Source organism: Panthera onca, chromosome A1, assembly GCF_046562875.1.
Source record: "Panthera onca isolate mPanOnc1 chromosome A1, mPanOnc1 haplotype 2, whole genome shotgun sequence".
Taxonomy (NCBI): Eukaryota; Metazoa; Chordata; class Mammalia; order Carnivora; family Felidae; genus Panthera; species Panthera onca.
In genome coordinates, this window is record NC_138339.1 from 25698589 (window position 1) to 25721195 (window position 22607).

A 22607-nucleotide genomic window follows, 5' to 3' on the forward strand; every position below is an offset into this window, starting at 1 on the left:
AACAGGCAAGGTCAGTGGGGCTGCAGATAGGGGTGAAGTAGGTGGTGATGTTAATATTCCAGGGCCTGCCTCGTAAGAGTTCAGAGCTCCATAATTCCTCACAGAGGCTCTTCCTCAATTACATCATCCTCAACACGGTCAAAAGGGGAGACAGCTCCTAACCAAGTTGAAGGCAGGCTCAGTCTCTGGGAAACTTGTGGAGTGTTCTTTGAGTCCTGGCATCATCAGCCAGAGAAGCCATTGGCATCTTGCCTACAACAAAGCAGAGGTGGAGGGTAGCAGCAATGACATCCATAAGCTCATGTAGACTCACAGATGGTAAAGTCGTAAAGGACGTGTAACTGGTCATCTGGGTTGGGTCATTACTTTTGGTGTATCATCACCATTTTATTGACAGACCAATGAATCTCAAAGAGATTGAATATTTTGCTCAAAGTGATATGCCAGAATCACTATAAAGAAAGTTTTACCTACCCAGTAAAATAGTAAGTGCCCACGTTCCATAGGCAGTTGCTGATCAGGTTATTTTGTGTGGAATCTACCCAAAGACAACTTGAGTTGGGACATGGAGAAAAAGCAGAGCAAAAAACTTGCATGGGTCCTGGTTAAAACTCCTCCAAACCCTTGACTAGAGACGAGCCTATGGCCTGCTCAGAATGATCCAACTGGGCCGGCAGAGTCAGGGGGTGGATCAGAAAGTTGTAGGAGAGCCACACTGTGGGCTATTTTAGTTTAGTGTGGAAAGTGAGAGAGGGTTTCCTGCCATCAGAGCCAAGGATGTCTAGCATTGAGGTGGTGATTTCTTAACTGACCTGCTGAGAAACCTGACCATATTTATTATTTAAAGCCCAGAAATACTTATTTGTAACCAGGCTTCCAGAAAGCACAGGCTAGTGAAGATTTTAAAGGAAAGACTTTTTCCCCTTTTCAAACTGTCCTTTTTGTTGTCTTTTTTTCTGCCCTTTTCTTTTTCTCCCAGGATTCACCCTTCTTTTCCCTGTTCTCTCTCCCTCCCCTACAAAGCATTGTCTAGAGTAGAGCTACTCAATACAGCTTCCTGCAGTGATAGAAATGTTTTATGTCTCTACTATCCACTGTGGTAGCCACGTGTGTCTACGGAGCACATGAAAAGTAGCAAGTGACACTAAGGCGTGTATTTTTTATTTTAATCTCCATTTAAATATAGACCGTGACAGGTGACTTAGTGGCTGCCATATTGGACAGCAGAGGTCTAAAAAATGCAATGGGATCCCTGAAACACATCAGGAGAGCAATGAAGCACGCAGACCTCTGGTTCCCATGGGCTCCCAGAAGGGGGATGGAAGGAGGTGCTGCTGGAGATTGGTGGTGAGAGAGTACTCCCTTCTAAGTCCACACATGAACCTCCATATTTGAGGGTTGAAAACCCATAGGCTATGTCTGCCTATCTCCATGATGGTTTCAGTAAAAGGGTAGTAACCTTGCCAAGCCAACATTTTTTAAATGAATCAGAGCCTGGGAAGCCAACATCGCTGGCAGATATTTTGTAAAACTGCAAAAATATAATTGTTCTAAGCTGCCAGGAATACAAAAATATCATTAGCAGACATCTCCTTTCTACCTTTGAATGTAGAATATACTAATTAAGGATAGCAACTATTTTCTGATGTCTCTTTTCTCATATTAAGCACAAAGTTATTTTTTTTTCCTTTTTTGCTTATGCTGGAATATCTGTCTCATTTAAGAAATTTATTATTCTAAGAAGAATAGCAAGGAGCTAAATTGTAGAAGATTTTAGCCCTACATTTTTTTTATCTCTCGTTCATGTTATAAATAGTGTACCCTGCTTCCACACACGTACATGTGGGTGATGGACAGGAGAGGGATTGAGATTCAAGCTCTTGCGTGCCATAAAGGGGAAGGTGTGGCTTCTGGGAAAGAATTTTATTTTCCAAACATGAGGGATTAGAACCGAAGCTGCTGCATTTCTCACCAGGGTGTTTTGTACAGAATAATAGTTGTCAGGATTTACGGTTTGGGTGTTATAAGAAACAAGGGCTTGCTAAGTTTTTGGTTGAGTGAATTAAGCTTAAAATGGCAAGATACTTTCTAACCATGATTGTGAACTTGGCATGGGGGTAAGGGATGGCTTCCAGGGAGAACCCGGCCACAGGATGGCCCTCCTACATCTCTGAGGCCTTTTGGCTTCTGGTTCCTCACTCCATTCCAGAAAGCAAGAAGAGTCGGATCTGTGGGGTACAGTCAAAGAGCAGCACTGAGTGCCAACAGCCGCCATGCAGCTCTTCATGTGCAGTGGAAGACACGGCAACCTACTGCAGCCAGGGCTGTTCCTCCAGTGTTGTTGATAATAAACTTCCTTTAAGCTGCTGGACCAGAGGTGGAGCAGGGAGAAATGTCTGTGTCACCCAAAAGACAACTGAGGTTTTCAAAACCTGAATATATTTTTATGCCAGAGGCCACAGGAGGATAAATGAGACTGTCCCTGACCTTGCCATGTGCTGACTTCTAGGAATACCAGATTGTAAAGAAGTCCACCCGCTCCCTAAGCACCACTCAGGTGGAATCTCCTTGGAGACTCATTCGGCCATCGGTCATCTCCATCATTGGCCTATACAAAGAAAAAGGCAAGGTGAGCTCCCTTCTGCAGTTTTGTCCTCCAAATGAATGTTAGTATATATATTTCTTTTTTTTTTTTTAACGTTTGTTTATTTTGAGAGAGAGAGAAAGAGAGTTTGTGTGCAGGGGAGGGGCAGAGAGAGAGAATTCCAGGCAGGCTCTGTGCTGTCAGCACAGAGCCCAACACAGAGCTCAATTTCACGAACTGTGAGATCATGACCTGAGGCGAAATCAAGAGTCGGACATTTAACCGACTGAGCCACCCAGTCGCCCCTGTTAGCGTGTATTTCTTAAATGGTGAATTTTGTTGTTGTTTTTACATGAAATAAAAATTAAAAGGTATAAAGAGGAATAGATTAAGTGGCCTTTATGTAGATTTGAGTGGATTCCTTTGCTCCTTTCCTGTGGGATTTGACATGATCATGCCCTTTTGTCCTTATGACTTAGGGAGTCACAGGCACCTGGGAGCTAGGGTATAGTTGAGGGTGGAGTGAATGTTCCAACATTTACTACTATTGAAAGAAAGGCCACCCCTGTAGCTTCAGGGGGCATATTCCTACTTACCCTTTTGAATGAATTTCATAGCATTGCCATTATCATAAAGATAAAAATACAAATACCTTGATATTATACAAATATCAAAACATCCATCTTGATACAACATGGAAGTACTGAAACAAAAGAATAAAATAAGTATGGCCCATAAATTGTGTGCAATGACTCTCCTGAGCTATTAATCAATCCATGTGAAATTGCCATTTTTGGAGATCAAAGATTGTCAAATACTGGCAATTTCATGTTTCGGTGTAAAACTTTCTCCCTTTAACATAATGCAAACCTAGTGCACTGCAAATAGATCTGAGGAAGGAAATAGAGAAGGGAACACAAATTCATAGCTGGTTATCTTAACTCTGAGCCTAGTTGGGAAGGAGACTTCAGTTAAATACTACAGTGGGAAAATGCCCTCAGTGAAATACTGAGACAAAAACAGATGCCCTCAGTCAAATACTGCAATGACAACCTGGACCCCCTTCTGCTTGGGGTGTAGGGCCTTGGCTTTAGCATTGCTGGAGGTCGAGACTGCATTCGAGGACAGATGGGGATTTTTGTCAAGACTATTTTCCCAAATGGATCGGCTGCAGAGGATGGAAGACTTAAAGAAGGTAGGAGAAAGCCTCTCCGTGGTTCTCAGTGGTGGTGAGTTCTGATTCCATCAGAATCTGCCTCCTTGCAAGATGTGAAGGCAGTGGCACAGCAGCCAAAGCCATGGGCTTGGGGGTCGAGAGGACATGAGCTGAATCCAACATTTACTGCATCATGGCCTTGGACAATTGATGTAACCTGAGCTTCACTTGTCTCAGTTTGTAAACTTGGAATATTAATACCGATCTTAAAGAGTTGCTGTGAAGATTAAATGAGATGATATGCGGAACATGACTTGATATTTTTATTTGGTCTTTAAGTGTCTATCTTGTCCCCTTGGATCTTGATCATATTCCTTGCCTTGAAAATTCCTGAGAGCTTGCAGGCCATTCTTGCCTCAGGGCTGGAGTACATGCACATCTTTCATATTCTCCATGCTACCTGACATTGTGCCATGCATAAACATGCTAGCAGAGTGCTTTTCTTTCTCCCAACTATTGACATGTGAATGATATATAACACTGTGTAAGTTTAAGGTGTACAACATGATGATTTGATGTGCATATATATTGGAAAATTATTAGCACACTGAGTTAGCTAACACCCTCATCATGCCACTGAATGGCCGTGGTGGTGGGGGGTGAGAACATTGAAGACTTACCCTCTTAGAAATTTTCAACTGAACAGCACAGTATTGCTAACTATAGTCACCGTGCTGTGTGATAGATCCCCAGAACCTATTCACGAGTCCTGATTTTTCTTCCTCCCTTATTAGCACACTTCCTTCGTGAAATGATGAAATGACACTATTTGTAGTTACCTTTAAAAATGCTATGACTGGTCGGTTCAGTTGACCCAAATTATAGGTACTATTCTGTTCTGCCAGCTTATTTTTTTTAACTGATAAGAGTCCGTTGGAGTCTCCTTTTTCAAGCAGAGCTACCCTAGGAGCCTGTATGCTAATGGTAAGACGTGACCAGGCTTATTTTGATGGCGGAATATTTATTTCTCTTTTTTAGAGGAAGGATTAACTCCCAGGTGGTATTTGTGTCTAGTTTCAGAACAATGTAAAATTCTAACAGGGTGTTTTTTATAATGGATGTGCCATATGTTCATTTGATTGAAATTCATCCTGCAGTACTGGTAGAATGGAGACAAATGGAGGAAAAATCAATAGTTAGTAAAGGTTAATAGCACTTGATTCTCCTAAATACTGTTTTTTCATATGTGTTCATTTACAATAAAGGTAAGTCATTGGAATGGATTTTCAATGTGTTGAATGATCTTTTAAAAATCTTGTATAAAGATTTTTAAGAGCATGAGCAATCATTTTAATGATCGTATCCTTTTCCCATATGGAAGCAAACCAAGAACCTTACCTAGTTAGGTGGTTATTTTTAAACAGATTATTTCACTTATTTTACAACTTCTGTAACTGCATTAAAGAAAAGCACATAACAAGTGCATGGAGGTACTGCCACCTTTTCAACCTCATCTACAGGATTCCTTTAATGGAAGGCACAGTGTGCCCCTGGGATTAGCTGCCCAGGAGAGGTTCTGCTGCTGTTGCTCTTTGTTACAGGTAAAGGGAGGCCTTCGTTTGTCCTGCACCGCTGTGTGAAGTTCATCTGTTCTTCTCTCAGTGGCCCCTTCGTAGTGTTTTTGATGAACTGTTATTCCAAAAAAACAGACCGTGTTACGAGAGTATAAACCAAAACAAACTGAGAAGTCAACTGGATGTCCAATTTCTCTTATAGTCCCAGCAGACACTATCAACAGCTGGAAAAATGACCTGACCATGCGTCCTTGGGGTTGAAGATGAGTCCAGGATAGTTTGAGAGACAGAGAGAGAGAGAGAGAGAGAGAGAATGAGAATGAATGAGAGAACAATTTGGCATTAGCCCACAATAATCTCTCTTAGTCTTAATGACTGAGAACCTGGAACAACATCAGTAAGACCAGGCATCTAGACTATTTCTGGAGGGAGGACTGCCATTTTTAGATAATATCTCAAAAGTTTTTTGTCTCTGTTATTAAAACCATTTTCCACACACCATGATGATTCTGCAGGCTTGAAAACCTTGCCTTTCTGCAAATACAGAAGTGGCTTTCTCACATGTTATATATATGTTCATGCTATATTGCCAGTAGCTTTAGGTTTTTTTAAACAAACACTATGAGGAAAGGCTTGGGACTCATTATTGCATTTTGATCTCTAAACTTTAGGACACCTGTTATCGAACTTGGCAATGTCTAAAGAATTAGAACTTAATGCTTCCCCTGGTTGTTTTTCATTAAAGATGGAGATACAGAATTACTGCAAAAGAATATGTATTGTTATTAATTGTCCCATTTTTTGAAATTCCTGAGAGCTATGCTAATGAAAGTAGGCTGGAACAATAAAAGTCCTTTTATAGAATTGTAAATCAGGTACCATATGGTATCCTCTTCTAGTACTGACCATGCAGTTAGATTCTAGTACATCAAAGTTTGATGTTAATGTAATTCTCCTATTTTGGCACTAGGGGATGAAATCCTAGACGTAAATGGGATACCAATAAAGGGCTTGACGTTCCAAGAAGCCATCCATACCTTTAAGGTAACCACATTCTTATTTATCTCTTTTATCTTCTTGATTTCTCTTCCCTTATTTCCTTCTGGTTTGGGTTCTTTTTTTTTTTTTTTTCTTTTTTTTTTTTTTCATCCTTTAATCTAGGAGTAGTCTGAATGTTTTAGCATTTAGAATGTTTTACTCTCTTGTTTTCTCAGCAAATCCGGAGTGGATTATTCGTCTTAACAGTACGCACAAAGTTACTGAGCCCAAGCCTCACACCCTGCTCCACACCCACACACATGAGCAGATCCAGCTCCCCCAACTTCAACACCAGTGGGGGCAGCTCAGCAGCAGGCTCCGACGAAGGCGGTTCTTCATCCCTGGGTCGCAAGGCCCCCGGGCCCAAGGACAGAATTGTCATGGAAGTCACACTCAACAAAGGTGATACCACCTACTCCCCACTTCCTTACATTCTCTCACATAATAATTTGTCATCTGTTCCTAGGTTTCGTTTTTTTAATTTTTTCTAGGAACTGTTCCTTTGGAACAGTTTACTGCCAACAACGTATGGTATTCTGTAAATGGACAGTGGGATCACACGTAGAGATTTTAGTCATTTTGCTAAAGTGAAAAAGAGTTACCAGTAGTACAAAGTCTTTTAAGCTCTCCCCAGATGAATCACTGTGTGTCAGAAACTCATGTTTAAAAAAAAAAACCAAAAAAAAAAAAAAAAATCACTGACTGACTTAATTCTAGGGCTAATAAAAAATTTTGAAGAACAAAAGATTATAGTTGAGAATACAGCTAATAACTATAAGTTGTGGGTCTTCACCAGATCTTAACAGCCTTTCATCTGTTTCCTTTTCCTCTATACCTACTACAGAAATATGAGCAATGAAGTAACCAAGAGATTAGTTGCTAAAAAAGATAAGTGAAAGAAATGTATCTAGAATAAAAAATATTGGGACGTCTGGGTGGCTCAGTTGGAGGATCATGGGACTCTTGATCTCAGGGTTGTAAGTTCGAGCCCCATGTTGGGTGTAGAGATTACTTAAAAAATAAAATCTTAAAAAAATATATTACTTTGACTCTGCCTGTTTCCAAAAACAGAATTGAGGAGGTTCTTTAGACTAAGCAGAGAGCAGACAGCTGAATAATTCAGTCCATAGTTAGCCCCTGGTTCTGCCGTGGACTCATTTCATTTACAGAGTATGATAATGTTAACAGCAAAAAGCAGGATTTACATTCTCAGTCTGGTCAAAAATAAATGATTGCTGGTCTGAATATACAGTGGTGTAGCTTCATACCACTTATACTTTTTTTTAACTCTGTTTTCTTTGATGCCTCTCAGAGCCCAGAGTTGGATTAGGTATTGGTGCCTGCTGCCTGGCTCTAGAAAACAGTCCTCCAGGTATCTACATTCACAGCCTTGCCCCAGGATCAGTGGCCAAGATGGAGAGCAATCTGAGGTTTGTTGTAAACCTGATAGTATAGGCTTATGGCATGTTCGTGAATTTAGGAATGAATATATGTGTAAGATATCTGCCCTATTACATTCTTTTGTGAGATTCTAAACTTTTGTATTATTTGCAGTGATAGTATAGCCAAGATTACAATTAATTTCCAAAGATGAAAAGCTAATGTAGAAGTAGAGAACTATAGATCTTGGCTTCCCTATTTTGATCTGTTTGGACTCAGAAGCTCAGTTTCAGAAGCTTGACAAAATACAACTCTACATAGATACCTATGTAGAAAGAAATACTTTCTTTCACTTTTATATTCATTTATGTAAAATTCATATGTGATGCCAGGAACTGCTCATAACAGTTCAGAATCACTGGATACAAAAGAGTCCGAAATCATGCCCTTAAACCGGGGGCCTCTGTTATTATTAAGTACAATCTCTTGACCTTTCCTGTTGTTTCATTCCTTTCTGAGTGATGTTGTCTAGATGCTTATTGTCTGAAATCACCACATGTCTGATTTCTCAGTCCAGCTAGTTGAGTTGTAGCATGGATATTCTGTTATACAAGAGATGTCTAGGTGTTCTATTATATAGTAACTGCAGTGGATCTGTGCCCACCCAAACGCCACAAGAATATACACGTAGTGCACAAAGCACTCTGTGTAAACAGTATCACTTTTCCCCCCCTATAAGCTTCTAAGTCCTTGAGCAGTTGAGGAATTGTCAAAATGACATGCCTTGAGGTTGCCATTTTGGGGCCCTGTTAATAGATTATGTTATGTTTTTAGTTAATCATCAGAGTGAATTTTCATACAAAAAAAATTTAGCAGATCATCCAAAGTACATTAAAGAAAATATACTTTTAGAACCCAAGGAAAAAAAATCCTTTAATGACATCCCAAGATGATGTTTCTTTCTTGAATGGTTCCATATGTCTGGAGCCTGCCAAATGAACATTCTTCAAACACCATATAAAGAGTCTTTTGTTCTCTCCTACTGAGTTCTCTGCCTATAATTTCAAGTCAAAATGGGCATCTTGTCCCCAATTTCTCATTTGTTCAAATTTAAAACGTTTTTACAAATTCTTGGGTAACCTTTGAGCTTCAAGATATTTCCCCCTCAAATTACATTACAATAATCATTTCAAGATGGTAGGGAAAAAAAGAAAATGGTGGTGGTCAAGGAGCTACCTTGTGATGATCAAAAGGTAGACCTGAGTTCAACAGTGTGTGACATCAAGGTGGCCTCTCTAAAGTCTGTGGCCTTGTCTAAACAATAGAAATAATAATACCTGTTCAAAGGATTGTTATGGAAATTGCTTTGTATAGTGCCTGGTTTACACTCTGTGCTCAAAAAATGGTAACCCTTGTTATTGTCTTATTATCAATTTTATTTAACTTTACTACTTCTGAAAATGCAGCTAGATACGCATAAGGACTTTGCTGATTTAATATCTAATGTGTTTATATGAATGTGTTGCTTTTTCACACATATGCAAAGATGAAAAGATGTCATTTGCTTCTTTAAAGTATTCAGAAAAGATTTCATATTATAAACCTCTCCCAGAGGGAAATCTTGTAAAAACTCAACTGTTACCACAACGTGTTGGTTATGTTGTCCTCCCTAGCCGCGGAGATCAAATCCTGGAAGTGAACTCAGTCAATGTCCGCCATGCTGCTTTAAGCAAAGTCCATACCATCCTGAGCAAATGCCCCCCAGGACCTGTTCGACTTGTCATTGGCCGGCACCCTAATCCAAAGGTGAAGTACTTCTTATTGTTCTAAATATGAAAAGATGGCTTGGTTATTTGTCCTGTAGCAGTGATTACACATATTCCTATGATGACGCACACTCTGGTAAGACAGTTCACCCAGCCGGGCTTGGGAATCAGCCTGTGGTCACACAGTGGCCAAGTAACTGATACACATGGGAACAAATCATTGATGTGGACTTCTTCATCTTCACACTCTTAGAAATTTCATTAGAAAATTTTGACAGTGTTATTGGTGAATATAAAATATGGTAGGAAGATAAGAGTGCTGGGTTCTGAGTAACTTCCAGCTGTTTGTTTGATCTCTAGTGAGATATTTAACTTTTTGGGTTTCTGCATCAAGAAAATGTGAGAGCATTGGATTAAATGATCTGTCCAGGCCATCCTTGACCTGAGGAGAATACTTCTGTCATTAAGGCTTAAGAGTCCACTAATTTTTTTTCTACATTGATATCACATTGTTGAATTTGCAGATAATCATAGCCCCTGTATCGTGGGCCTTTGTGTTATTTGGTTGTATCTCTTTTATACTTGAGCAGTTGCTTTTAATTTTTTTAGGTTAACCAGAGCACACCTCAGCAATTTCAACTCTACTGGCTTTGAGCACTGTTTTTTGTTGTTTCAAGTACTTGATGTAAAAATCCTTTTAAATTAACTTGTCTATAATATCAGGTTATATTTTACAAAATTTAGCCTTTCCCTTTCAGTAACTCAAAATGCTCCTTAAGAACATTAGCTCTTTTGGGGGGCATCTGGGTGGCTCAGTCGGTTAAGCATCTGACTTTGGCTCAGGTCATGATCTCACAGTTCATGGGTTTGAGCCCTGTGTCAGGCTTCATGCTGACAGCTCAGAACCTGGAGCCTGCTTTGGATTCTGTTTCTCCTGTTCTATGCCCCTCCCCCTCTCTAACTCTTTCTCTCTCTCTCAAAAATCAATAAACATTAAAAAAATAATATTAGTTCTTTTTGTGCCTATCATATGACCACCTCCTCTGTATCATTTGTACTATTATTTGATTATATCCTAAATGGTCCCAGACTGCTATGCTTGATGGACTTGTATGCCATCTTGAGAGTAAGACATGTGTGTGGAGAACTTTGGGTCATCCCATTTCTGAGATTTCTTTAGTGTATTAATTTTATAGCATCATTTTTAGTGTTTTCAGTGGTGTGTTTTTGTTATACTGATTCTCCATAGTGCTTGGACAAGGATTGCCATTAGACTGATTCAAAGTCAACTCCACTACTATTTTTTTTCCCAGATTGTGTTCTCCTGTCTATATATGTCTTAAATAAAAACTTCTTGAATAAGTATCATTAAAATAAAATCAAGTCCTGCTTCTACCATTTTCCACTTTTTCCTTCTTGTCACTTCCTGTTTTTCTCCTTTACGTTTTATAGTCCTGACATTTTCCCTTGTAATCTGTTCTCCTTTATCTCTCTGCTTCCCCATGGCTCTCTTTGGGTCATTTTTTTTTTAAGTTTATTTATTTTGAGAGAGAGAGTGTGCAAGCAGGGGAGGGACAGATTGCTGTCAGCAAGGAGCCTGATTCAGGGCTTGATCCCAACAACCACAAGATCATGACCTGAGCTGAAATCAAGAGGCAGACACTTAACCAACTGAACCATCCAGGCACCCCATGTCATTTTTAACACCACTTTGCCTCAAACTCACAGCTAGAGTGGTCTTGACTCCTTCCTCTAGGGTCCTCCCTGGGATTCCATCACCTGCTTCCCACTTAGGAAGCAGTCCAATAAGCTAGAGCTGACCTCGCACATCCCTCAACAACATTATAAAAAATTAAGTTCTCAGTGGTTTCCAGGCATTCGTTTCAAGGCATGCCTGACTTCAAAATCCATTCCAAAATAGCACAGGTCACGATTTGTTGGGAGGTCTGCTTCGTCTCAGCCCAAAAGCATCTACCTAATTTGCCAGTACAATCAAACATCAGAATGGCATTTAAGCGCAAAGCATAATAATTCTGATGGACTGGTGGTCTGCGATCCTGTTGAATACAGGTTGATTCATGTTTCTGGTCACAGTAAATGGTCATCATGATGGTGTGGGAGATACATCCAGCAAAACCAGATTTAAGTGTTTGTTTTACTAGATTTCACATTTCTTCCTAGGTAAACATGGTGTTCTTAATTGTAACATATACTATATTTTTCTTTTGGTCAAGATTCCATTTTATGTTTAATGTATTTTTATACCGCTCACCCCAGCATCTCATGCCAGTAGTACATTTTGATACTGAATGTATGTACTTCCTTAGTTTTCATGTTGTTCCAATAGAAATACCACAAGGATTTTCTTTTCTTCTGTTTCTCATAATGACTGGCGCAGTGACTGCCCAACTGGGATATTCAAACCCTCCAGGTCTAGACAAGCTAAGATTTGGACTTACTCAGGTCACAGCTTCTAGCTTATGTTAAGTAGAAGAAAGTCATAGAGGTCCATTTTTAACTGGTCCTGGGGCTCTCAGCATGACTAGAATTATCCAGGAAATCTTTCACTTGTTTCAAAACCTGACCATTTTTCTCCCACTCAGAAAAATAGTTGCAAATATTGAAAGTCTAATGTCAATTAGAAAATGGCAACCTTGCAATTCTTGCAAATTGGCAAGAAAAATTTGCAACCACCATATAAGCTTATATTTTCCCTAACTCATTTATACAAAATTACTTTTGCTTTATGAAGTATATGTGTGTGTTTTAGTGTATATGCTTTGTGCATGTATATATATATATATATATATTTTATTTCCTGTGAAGGTTGCTAGAAAGTATTACATAAAAGCCATGATGTGATTATGATTTATCTGTTAGATTAAAACATAATGCTGAATCTTGCATAACTTTATTTACTTATTAAGAAAAATTGCTATGCTTATCCAAATATTACTTATGCTAAATGTTATTTTAGTACATAAAATTACCATTCTAAGTTTACAGTATTCTTGCCTTTAAAAAAGAAACTCTATGCAAGTTATGTAATTGTCTTTTAAAATACCTCGTAGTTCAGCATTTTTCAGGCTTTAAACTTTTTTTCCATATTGAATAATGACAGTTAGGGATAACAACTAATGGGGGAAAAATGCATGAATCTACCATGATCCCAATAAATATAGAAGGAAAAGAAGAGTTATAAAATGACAATTTTGAAAACTTCATCATAAAAATTGATTCAAATAAGAATAATCAATGATGCTAAAACCATTGAGTAAAAGTATACTGGGGAGCTGGATATTGATGTTGTCTGAAGCTGTTTCCTCCCAGATTACTCATTGATGACCAAAAAAAAAAAAAAAATCTAGTAAAGAAATGTGGTGAAGTCCGTCCTAATCAAGTGGTCAAAGTTACCATCAGTCATGAAACATGAAATGCTGACCCTGAGTGCCTCTCTGATGCACTGAAAAGGAAGCAGTTGTTGTAGTTTTTCTGCCAAAAAAAAAAATACATAATCTAAATCTCAGCATGAAAAAACTATTAGATCCTAATTGAGGTTTTGATTGGCCTAAGTTTCTTCCAGAATATCAGTATTGTGACAGACAAAAGCTCAGTAGTGTTTTGGATTAAAGGAGTCTAAAAAAGACTTGACCCTAAATTGAATTCTGGATTGCCAAAAATGAAATTTCTATAAAGCATTACTATGCAAAGGAGTTAGTTGGCGACAATCCGCTAAAGATCCACAACAAGATAAGGAGCTTGCACCAGAATGCAAATCAGTTACATCACTAGGGCCACCACTCAGTTCAGTGGACATTTTTCCCCCAGCAAGACACTGTTGGGAAAGAAGCTGAGTGTTGTAAGCATTCTGGAGGAAAATCCTATCTCCTCACAAGCTGGCATCAAACTTCCTGTGAACTACTTCTGTCTACTGACACATTTTGAGTAGCATTTATGAAGGACGGTGTTAGTACAGTTGGCTGAATTGGAATATGAAATGTGCATTAGACAGTCATTTGTGTCAATGTTAAATTTCCTAGAATTGACAATAGTACCGGGGTTATTAAAGAGAATGTTCTTGTTTTTAGGAGGTTTGTAACCTCTTAACGTCTGCAACTGACTCCCAAATTAAAATGTTAAATGGTGTGTGTATCTGTATAAAGAAAGAGCATGAGTGTAAATGTGGGAGAATGTTTTAAAAAACAACAATGAAGAATTTGCTACTCTTGTGTTACTTTTACAAGTTTTATGTAGGTTTGAAATTGTTTAAGTAAAATCTAGGAAAAAAATTAGAAGTGAGTGTTCTAGAGAGAGGCAGGTATCAGCCATGTAGCACCTGAAAGCTTTAATGAATTTGAAAACCAACTGAGGGTCTGATTTTGAATACATTGTTTGAAGCAATATGTTAACCTGGCAATATTTCTTATACGCCCTGAGCTATTGCTTCAGAGGATGGTCATAATCTTTGGTCCTGTGGTTTTCCTCTTTATTTGCACTCAGCCTCTGACTCTGGTCCTAGCTACTTTTTGGGGGGGAAGATAAATAAAACCAGCTAATTTGTGCTTTCTGCTGAAAACCAGGTTTCCGAGCAGGAAATGGATGCAGTGATAGCACGCAGCACTTATCAGGAGAGCAAAGAGGCCAATTCGTCTCCTGGCTTAGGTACTGTATTTGCACATTTTCATTCAACACTCAGAAGAGTCTCTCAATTAACCTTCCCCATGGGACACTCCCCAGTGCAATGTTATTGGTTGGATTCTTTGTAATTACCAGGTTTGGCAGAAGTAGTTGTCCAAGAGATTCTGTGCTTTTTCTTAGCATCTACTTTTGATTTCTGCAGTTATTTAATGTGCTTTATTAAAGTTCTAATTATGCATGCTTCTTGTACTACAAGATCATTTGCAAAAATGAGTTAGCGGCATTTCGTGTGTTTTATGTACAATTCATATAAAATGTTTTAGGTAAAAATGAAGTAATCCCAAAATATCAGTTGTTTGATAGATGCAGAGTGGTCTCCATTCCAAAACCTGGGGTTTCTTTACATGAATTAAAAATTTCCACAAAGTATGGCAGCTCTATTTCAATAATAAGTTGGTATTTTTTTAAGTTTCAACTTAAGGGTAATAGAGGCTCCCAAAATCATGATTTTCTGCTTCTTTAAGTGGGAAACTTAAGGCAGAGAAGGACTGAAATAGTAAGAATTTCATATGAATTTTAAATGTGAAACATTCCATCAAGTTTTGAAAGTAATGTTTCCGGTAGAATAGAAATCCAAAGGGACTCTGCAAACATGTCTCAACTCAAGATATTACTGATGTTAAGATTGATGTCAGGAGAAAAAAGAACTGAGACATGAGTTACTGGTTGTCAGAGGAAAAGGAAGACTTAAGATTTTTTGGCAGCCATGTAATGCCCTGATTATTTCCATCCATAATTAATATATTTAAAGTGGGCACAACCATAATGGGCTCTTTATTCGGCCATCTCCTTCTCCTGACCTGACTGCAAGCTGTCCTCTCCTAAGCCTGGCGTACCCATTCGATCATTTATTATGAAAGATTTTATTAAGCTATGGACCTCATGCCCAAGATCTTTTTGCTCATGGCATAGAATTTAAAGTTTCAATGCAGAATCTTCACATCCTTCTACTAAAAACCAAAATACGTTATTCAACCCTCTCCCCAGTTTCTTCATGGGTTTCTTGAGTGGGACTTCTTTGTTCGTTGATCCTTCGATCCGTTCAGCAGATATCACCGAATACTTCCTAGACCCAGGTGCAATGCTGAGCATTGTGGAGTCAGATCACTGAAGATCTCAGCCCTGTAGATGAATAGCTGAGGAAGGAATATGAGAGGCATCCACTTATAATTAAATTATACTGTGTGTATGGAAATTGGTGTGTGGGTAATATAAAGTACTCTCGAGATTCAGAAGAAGTTACTTCCAACTGGGTGATCCCATGGAGGTGGTAGCATCCAAGTTAGGGCTTGAAGCATGAGCAGAACCTTGGGGGGGTGGGGTGGGGTGGGGATCGGGTCAAGTGCATACATGTCTACCACCTATGCACACAGCCCATCAGTGTCAGTCAAGCAGAGAAGAGTTAATATGTTTGGCTCCTTCTTTTCTAGTTGAGAATGAGAGCCTAGTTGTAAGAATTGGAGCTGCGCTCTTTTAACTTTATGGTGAATTTTCCCTCCAACAGGTACCCCCTTGAAGAGTCCCTCTCTTGCAAAAAAGGTGAGTCAAGGCACACTGCTGCCTCGCTCAGCTGGCCCACGAACCGATTCCTGGAGCCCAGAAGGCAAACCTGAGGGCCCAGCCCATATTTCTGTCCATGAGTCATTTTGGCCACTCTACACAGACAACTGCAACGATGCTAATTTGAGAACAAATATAAAAATGTGTGTTTCTTTCATTAACTATTCATCTAGGAAAAGAATAGAGCAACAAAATAAAAGAAGTGAGCTGCAGTTTTTCTTTTTAATTTTTTTTAACGTTTATTTTTGAAAGAGAGAGAGAGCATGCGTATGTGTTGGGGAGGGGCAGAAAGAGTGAAGGAGACACAAAATCTGAAGCAGACTCCAGGTTCCTAGCTGTCAGCAGAGAGCCTGATGCGGGGCTCAAACTCACAAACCGTGAGATCATGACCTGAGCCCCGTGAGCTGCAGTTTGAAGGATAGTTTACAACCTGCTCCACAATAAAGGGTCCCAGTTGGTTTGGGGGGAGCCTGTGACTTTAAGCAGACTGGAATCATTCTCAGCTGGCGGCCCCTCAATCCCAGTGGATCAGAGCCCAGGATTCAAACTCCCCTCTTCCTTGTTCTATCACTAGGTTGAACCAGTGGCTGGGAATTTATTTCTATTTTCCTCTCTCTCTCCCCCAGTGTTTTTCCTGGGATGGTTGATACAGTGCTGCTGTGGCTTTTCTGATCATTGCTAAGCATTTGGCAAAAAAAAAAAAAATCTTTTAAAAACATGGTCTGGCCGCAACTGTTGGCTTTTTCCTTAATTGTTTAATTTAGCCATCCTGAAGTAAATGGAACTGGGTGTTTATTGTCACCACTGTTTCACAGGACCATGGATTCGAACAAAGTGTTCTTGGAAAGACAGGAAGTAATTACTGTTTCAGCTGATCAGCTTCTGGTGTGCTTGCTCATCATCCACCACTGTCTTCTCCAACAGGACCCCCTGATTTCTGACCCCGAACCCGCCCAGTACTTTGCCCCCGGTGTCCCAGGCCCCCTGTCAGACTTCATGGTGGCCGGCTCTGAGGACGAGGATCACCCAGGAAGTGGCTGCAGCATCTCTGAAGACGGTGGCCTGCCACCCAGCACCTCCAGTAAACAATGACTGTTTTCTGACTTGGGCCACATGGGTTTACGTATTATGATGCTTTTATGTGAACGGAGAACTGGAACCCAAGCCTCTGGTTGAGTAGAAGCCATCTTTGTTCCCTGACTAAATTCAGAGTTTATTCTTAGAAAATGCAGCCCACCATTTAATGACGGGCCCCTCAGGTCTGCGGTAAAGGATCTGGACACCTGTTCTGCACCCAGGGTGTTGGAGGTGGCTAAACCAGCATTTAGATGCTATTTACATAACTTAGTCTTGAAATTTATGGCATGAAATCAGGTTAGCAACCTGATGGCTTTATGTTTTAGGGGAACCCTAGCCAAGATCCAGGTCCCTTCCCTCACTGGGCCCTAACTTCATTCTTTTTAGAAGGCAGCGAGTGAAAGATTCTGAACCCGTAAGAGAGATGTTATCAAACAGGTGTTTTTAAATCTCATTGATTACGCTCTCACTATAATACGAGGTAATCCCATGTGAACCATACTGATTTGTCAGGCTTCTGCTGGTATGGTTTGCTTTTTTTTTTTTTTTTTTTGTAATGTTTATTTATTTTTGAGACAAAGAGAGACAGAGCATGAATGGGGGAGGGTCGGAGAGAGGGAGACAGAATCTGAAGCAGGCTCCAGGCTCTGAGCTGTCAGCACAGAGCCCAAGGCGGGGCTTGAACTCACAGACCACGAGTTTCACAGGACAAATAAACACTAAAAAAATTACCAAAAAATATATATTTTTTTAATGTTTATTCATTTTTGAGAGAGAGTGAGAGTGAGCATGAGTGGGGGAGGGGCAGAGAGAGAGGGAGACACAGAATCTGAAGCAGGCTCCAGGCTCTGAGCTGTTCACACAGAGCCCGACATGGTGCTCAACTCACAAACCGCGAGATCATGACCTTAGCCAAAGTCAGACGCTCAACCAACTGAGCCACCCAAGCACCCCTGCACTTTTTTTTTTTTAATTTCTAATGTCTGAACAAGAACATCTCTGTCTTAGGACAGGCAGACTTGACCACTCTGGCTTTCATTTGAAGCAGCTGATGCGCTTACTCTAGTCTCTGATGGAAACATTTCAAGGTGGAAGCACGTGTAATTTTTCTTTCATTTAGCAAGATGCAAAGAGTTTGCTGAGCAAACAAGTTTTCCCCTATCCCTGGTTGGTTACAGACAATATAATATCAGGCTCCCTGTACCATGTTCTAGGAGCTTATGTGCCCCCCGTACCCAGCCCCCACTCCTTGCCCCTGAGGAAGGGCCTCCTGTGATGAAGGGGGGCCTCACAGGATAAGGTCCTGGAGTGCAGGGCTTGCTGGTCTCTGGGTGTCCTCCCAAAAAGGAGCTCCCAGCAGCAGCATCTAGTGCGAACCCCAGCCATGTATCAGGCATCATGGGTGTTGATAAATTAAACATTTCTGTCTCTAGGCAGCATACATGTGCAAACCAAATCCAGAGATTGAAGTAAAAAAAAGAAAAAAATTTTAAACAAGAAAAGAGGCCAGTGGGAAAAGGAGAGAGGGACTCTGGCTGTCCACTCTGTGCAAATCCCAAGAAGCCCTATCATCTAAGCCTGGTCTTCAGTGGCCAGAGGACGAATAGGTGGCAGTTGTGAATGGGGGGGGTGCTCATGTATAATGAGGGGGGTTGAGTTGTAAAACCAGGCCAGACGGGAAACCCTGTCTCATTTGATGATTTCTTTCCCCCTCCCCACCAGCTCACAAGGAACCAGGAAAAGCCAGGGCCAACAGCCTCGTGTCTCTAGGAAGCCAGCGGGCCTCGGGGCTCTTCCACAAGCAGGTGACGGTTGCCAGACAAGCCAGTCTCCCTGGGAGCCCGCAGGTGCTCCGAAACCCTCTCGTCCGCCAGAGGAGGGTTGGCTGCTATGACACAGACGATGCCAGTGACGAAGAAGAGTTTGATGGCGAAGGAGATTGCGTTTCCCTCCCAGGGACCCTCTCTGGTCCCAGCAGGTCTCTGCCAGAGGACGACTGTAGGCAGGTCTTGATGACCTCTTCCAAGGTCATGAGTATCAACAACCAGGAGGAACATCCCCAGAAAACACTGGTCAGTAAGGCCTCCTCAGTGCCTCTCCTGGGCAGCTCGCTGGACTTAGAGGAGAGTGTCCAAGAGGGCACGGGGGACACTCCTTCCCATTCAGCCAACCTGTTGGCCTCGGTAGCGGCCCCCAAGGGTGGCCCTGGCCGCTCAGGGAAGAAGGAACTATCAGGATCTAAGAGTTCCCCCAAATTGGAATACAAAGCCGATACAGGCCCCCAGAATCTGGTGCGCACAGATGTCTCCAGGTCCCCCCAGCAGAAGAATGACAACCTGGGGTCCAGGCACAAACCAGTAGCCAGGGTCAGCCCACACCACAAGAGGCCCGAGGCTGACACCAGGCCCAGCAACTCCGAGACTGAAAACCTAGCTGATGAAGCTGATGACCCATGTATCCAGGCCACTTCTGGCAGAGAGACCGGGACTGATTTTCATCCCGATGGAACCGTGGAGAAGGTAACTGGTTTCCTTTCAGTTACTTGGGATCTCAGTGACTTTTGTGTAAGTGAATACGGAGTGTGTTAGGAAGCAGAGGGTATCCTGCCTGGAAGAGGGGGAATGGTTGGAGAAACAGACTGTAGCAGCTGGTGGGGGGAACATGCCCAGGTATTGAGTCATAGGTCATTCTGCCAAAAGATGAAATCCCTCTCTTACCTGTACACGGGACCTGTACACATGGTTGATGAGGGAAGGGCGGCACTAGGCTGGTGAAGAAGAACGCTGGGTCTGGTCCACTGGCTGGTTGGGTGACCATTGAGGCAAGTTGTTGAGTCTTTGTGAGGCACAGTTGTCTGGACCACCGAGGAGAGATCGTGCCCTGATTCTGAGGAGGGATTCTGCCCTGATTATCTCTCAGAGCCAGAGGGACCGTCACACAGGCTAACAGTGATTCTCTCCAGCTGGTGACGTTCTGCGCGATCCTTATTTTTTCAGACTTTTTACGGCAACTGTGTAATAATCAAAACTATTCGTACCCTTATTGTGAGAATCACATGAAAAATTGGGCAGGCATTCACTTAGAAACTTAACATGCACCTGGGCGCCTGGCAGGCTCAGTCTGACTCTCCATCTTGGGGTTGTGAGTTCCAGCCCCATGTTGACGGTAAAGAAGACTGAAAAAGAAAATCTTAAAAAAAAAAAAAAAAAAAAAGGGGCGCCTGGGTGGCGCAGTCGGTTAAGCGTCCGACTTCAGCCAGGTCACGATCTCGCGGTCTGTGAGTTCGAGCCCCGCATCAGGCTCTGGGCTGATGGCTCAGAGCCTGGAGCCTGTTTCCGATTCTGTGTCTCCCTCTGTCTCTGCCCCTCCCCCGTTCATGCTCTGTCTCTCTCTGTCCCAAAAATAAATAAAAAACGTTGAAAAAAAAATTTTTTTTTAATAAAAAAAAAAAGAAAACTTATAATGCACCACTTTAAATGCGAGTCAACATTATTTACGTTACAACTTGGTTACATGTATGTTAGAATGGTCCAGATTGTCAAATTGCTTGATTTTCAAAAAAATTTTTTTAATGTTTGTTTATTTTTGAGAGACAGAGACACAGAGTGCAGGCGGGGGAGGGCAGAGAGAGAGGGAGACACAGAATCTGAAGCAGGCTCTAGGCTTCAAGTGTCAGAGCCCAAGGCAGGGCTCAACCCCACAAACCGTAAGATCATCACCTGAGCCACAGTCGGACGCTCAACCAACTGAGCCACCCAGGCACCTCTCACATGGCTTGATTTTAGTCAGTATACCTCCACGTAAGCAAGGAGGAGTAAGAGAAACAAATGTTTGCGATCTCAACATAAATAGTTTCTCTCTGAGCTGATTGTAAGGCCGCATCTATAAAGATACATGTTCAAGTGGTTTATACAAACATATGTGTAAACAGACCCAGAACATATGAAGTCATAAAAACTATATTAGGCAGAAGGGATTTTTGTTAACCATATAGAAAAAGTAGAAACACATCTTTTTTCATCCTCCTAAAATATGTTACTACTTCCAACTAGCATATGTGTTTTAAAATGCAATGTTCGGCTGATGGGTTAACCCCTTCTTTTAAAAAGTATCAGCCAGTTTTGGATAACTATATAAATCAAGGGTTTTGTTCATAATTGTTTATAAAATAAGAGCTTTTGTCATTGTGAATGAGTATTCCCAATAAGAATTTTGAGAAGCATTTAAAACTTTTGCACAAAAGTTTAACTCTTAATTTATTTCAAAAATATGATTTCATCTATACATCAGAAAGAAAATAGAATGCATTGCCATTTATGGGGCGCCTGGGTGGCTCAGTCAGTTAAGCACCCAACTCTTGATTTCAGCTCAGGTCTTGATCTCGTGGTTCGTGGGATCGAGTCCCACCTCAGGCTGCGCACTGACAGCACGGAGCCTGCTTGGGAGTCTCTCTCCCTTTCTCTCTGCCCTTTGCCTGCTTGGTCACATGATATCTCTCTCTCTCTCTCTCTCTCTCTCTCTCTCTCTCTCTCTCAAAATAAACAAAATTTACACTTGATCTTAGCCAAAAGGCCGAGAAGCAATAAATAAATAAACTTAAAAAAATGCATTGTCATTAAGTATTTACCCTCAAATATTGGGAGCTTAAAAAGAAAAAAACCTTCGGTAAGTAAGTTGTCTTCTGCTGTTTTTACTTAATACTTTTGAAGTTGAGACGAATGTCACTTAACATAAAATGAAACACTGTAGAATACAGTTCAGTGGCACTTGGTGCATTCACAGTGCTGTTCGGTCACACCTCTGTCTAATGCCAAACCTCTTTCATTGTTTTGTATTACATTTATGCCTTACTAATTCCAAACCTCTTTTGCTGTTTTCTATTACGTTTATGCCTTACTGCTAAAGAGAAATAACTGACTCAAACCCTGTGCAGATTTCCCTCAGCAGATACTAAATGATTTTTATACAAGAGCTGCTGAAAGACGCTGTATCCATTTCACCTCTCTCCTCTGCTGCCACCTTTGGGCCACTTTGTGGAGACTCCTTAACTCTGAGAGTGAATTTCAAATCTGATTTAACTTCCTGGCGGGGTGGTTTTGCGATTTTTTTCTTTATTTTTTTTTCAGTAGGTTTTAGATAGAAGAAAGGAAGATGAAGTAATTGACACTTGGCTAAAGTGAAATTTTGAAAGATTAAATGTCCGTTTCATTTGTCCAGATGAGTCCTGGCCCTAAGTACCAAACTGAGATGCTGACCTTACAGTCATGGATATTATCATTACTGTACACAGACAATAATACCTATGTCTGTATAGCCTTTTGTGGGCTGTATTTTTTTTTTTTTTTACTCATTTACTCATCTTTTATTTAAATCTCTGTGAGTTAGACAGGGCAAGTCTTATCCCCAATTTTTTCCCCATTTGTTTCTCCTGTGGTAAAATCCACCTTATGTGAAAATGTACAGTTCAGTGGTATTAATATGTTAATAATGTTGTGCATTCATCACCACCACCTCCTGAACTCTTTTCATCTTGTGAAACAGAAACTCTGTATCTGTTATATAATAACTCTCCCACCAGCCCCCAGAAACCACCACTCTGTCTTCTGTCTCTCTGATTTCTACTCCTCTCAATACCTTATAAAAGTGGAATCATACAGTTTGTCTTTTTGTGACTGGCTTATTTCACTTCACATAATGTCCTCAAGGTTCATCCCTGTTGTAGCCTGGATCAGAATCTCCTTTCCAAGACTGAGTAATATCCCATTTTCGGTATA

At 40.9% G+C, this 22607-nt stretch overlaps 1 protein-coding gene across 9 annotated transcripts in view; it reads left to right on the forward strand.

The window, feature by feature from the left end:
- The window catches only part of PDZD2 (PDZ domain containing 2), a 361998-nt gene that overhangs the window by 320346 nt on the left and 19045 nt on the right, over positions 1-22607 (forward strand). For all 9 annotated transcript variants that reach the window (XM_060634411.3, XM_060634416.3, XM_060634417.3 and 6 more), the window contains 10 exons: positions 2510-2629; positions 3665-3779; positions 6285-6358; positions 6529-6754; positions 7665-7782; positions 9406-9538; positions 14079-14160; positions 15701-15735; positions 16681-16837; positions 18556-19352. In XM_060634411.3, the coding sequence (XP_060490394.3) occupies positions 2510-2629; positions 3665-3779; positions 6285-6358; positions 6529-6754; positions 7665-7782; positions 9406-9538; positions 14079-14160; positions 15701-15735; positions 16681-16837; positions 18556-19352 (1857 nt within the window). The remainder of the gene's footprint in view (positions 1-2509; positions 2630-3664; positions 3780-6284; positions 6359-6528; positions 6755-7664; positions 7783-9405; positions 9539-14078; positions 14161-15700; positions 15736-16680; positions 16838-18555; positions 19353-22607) is intronic.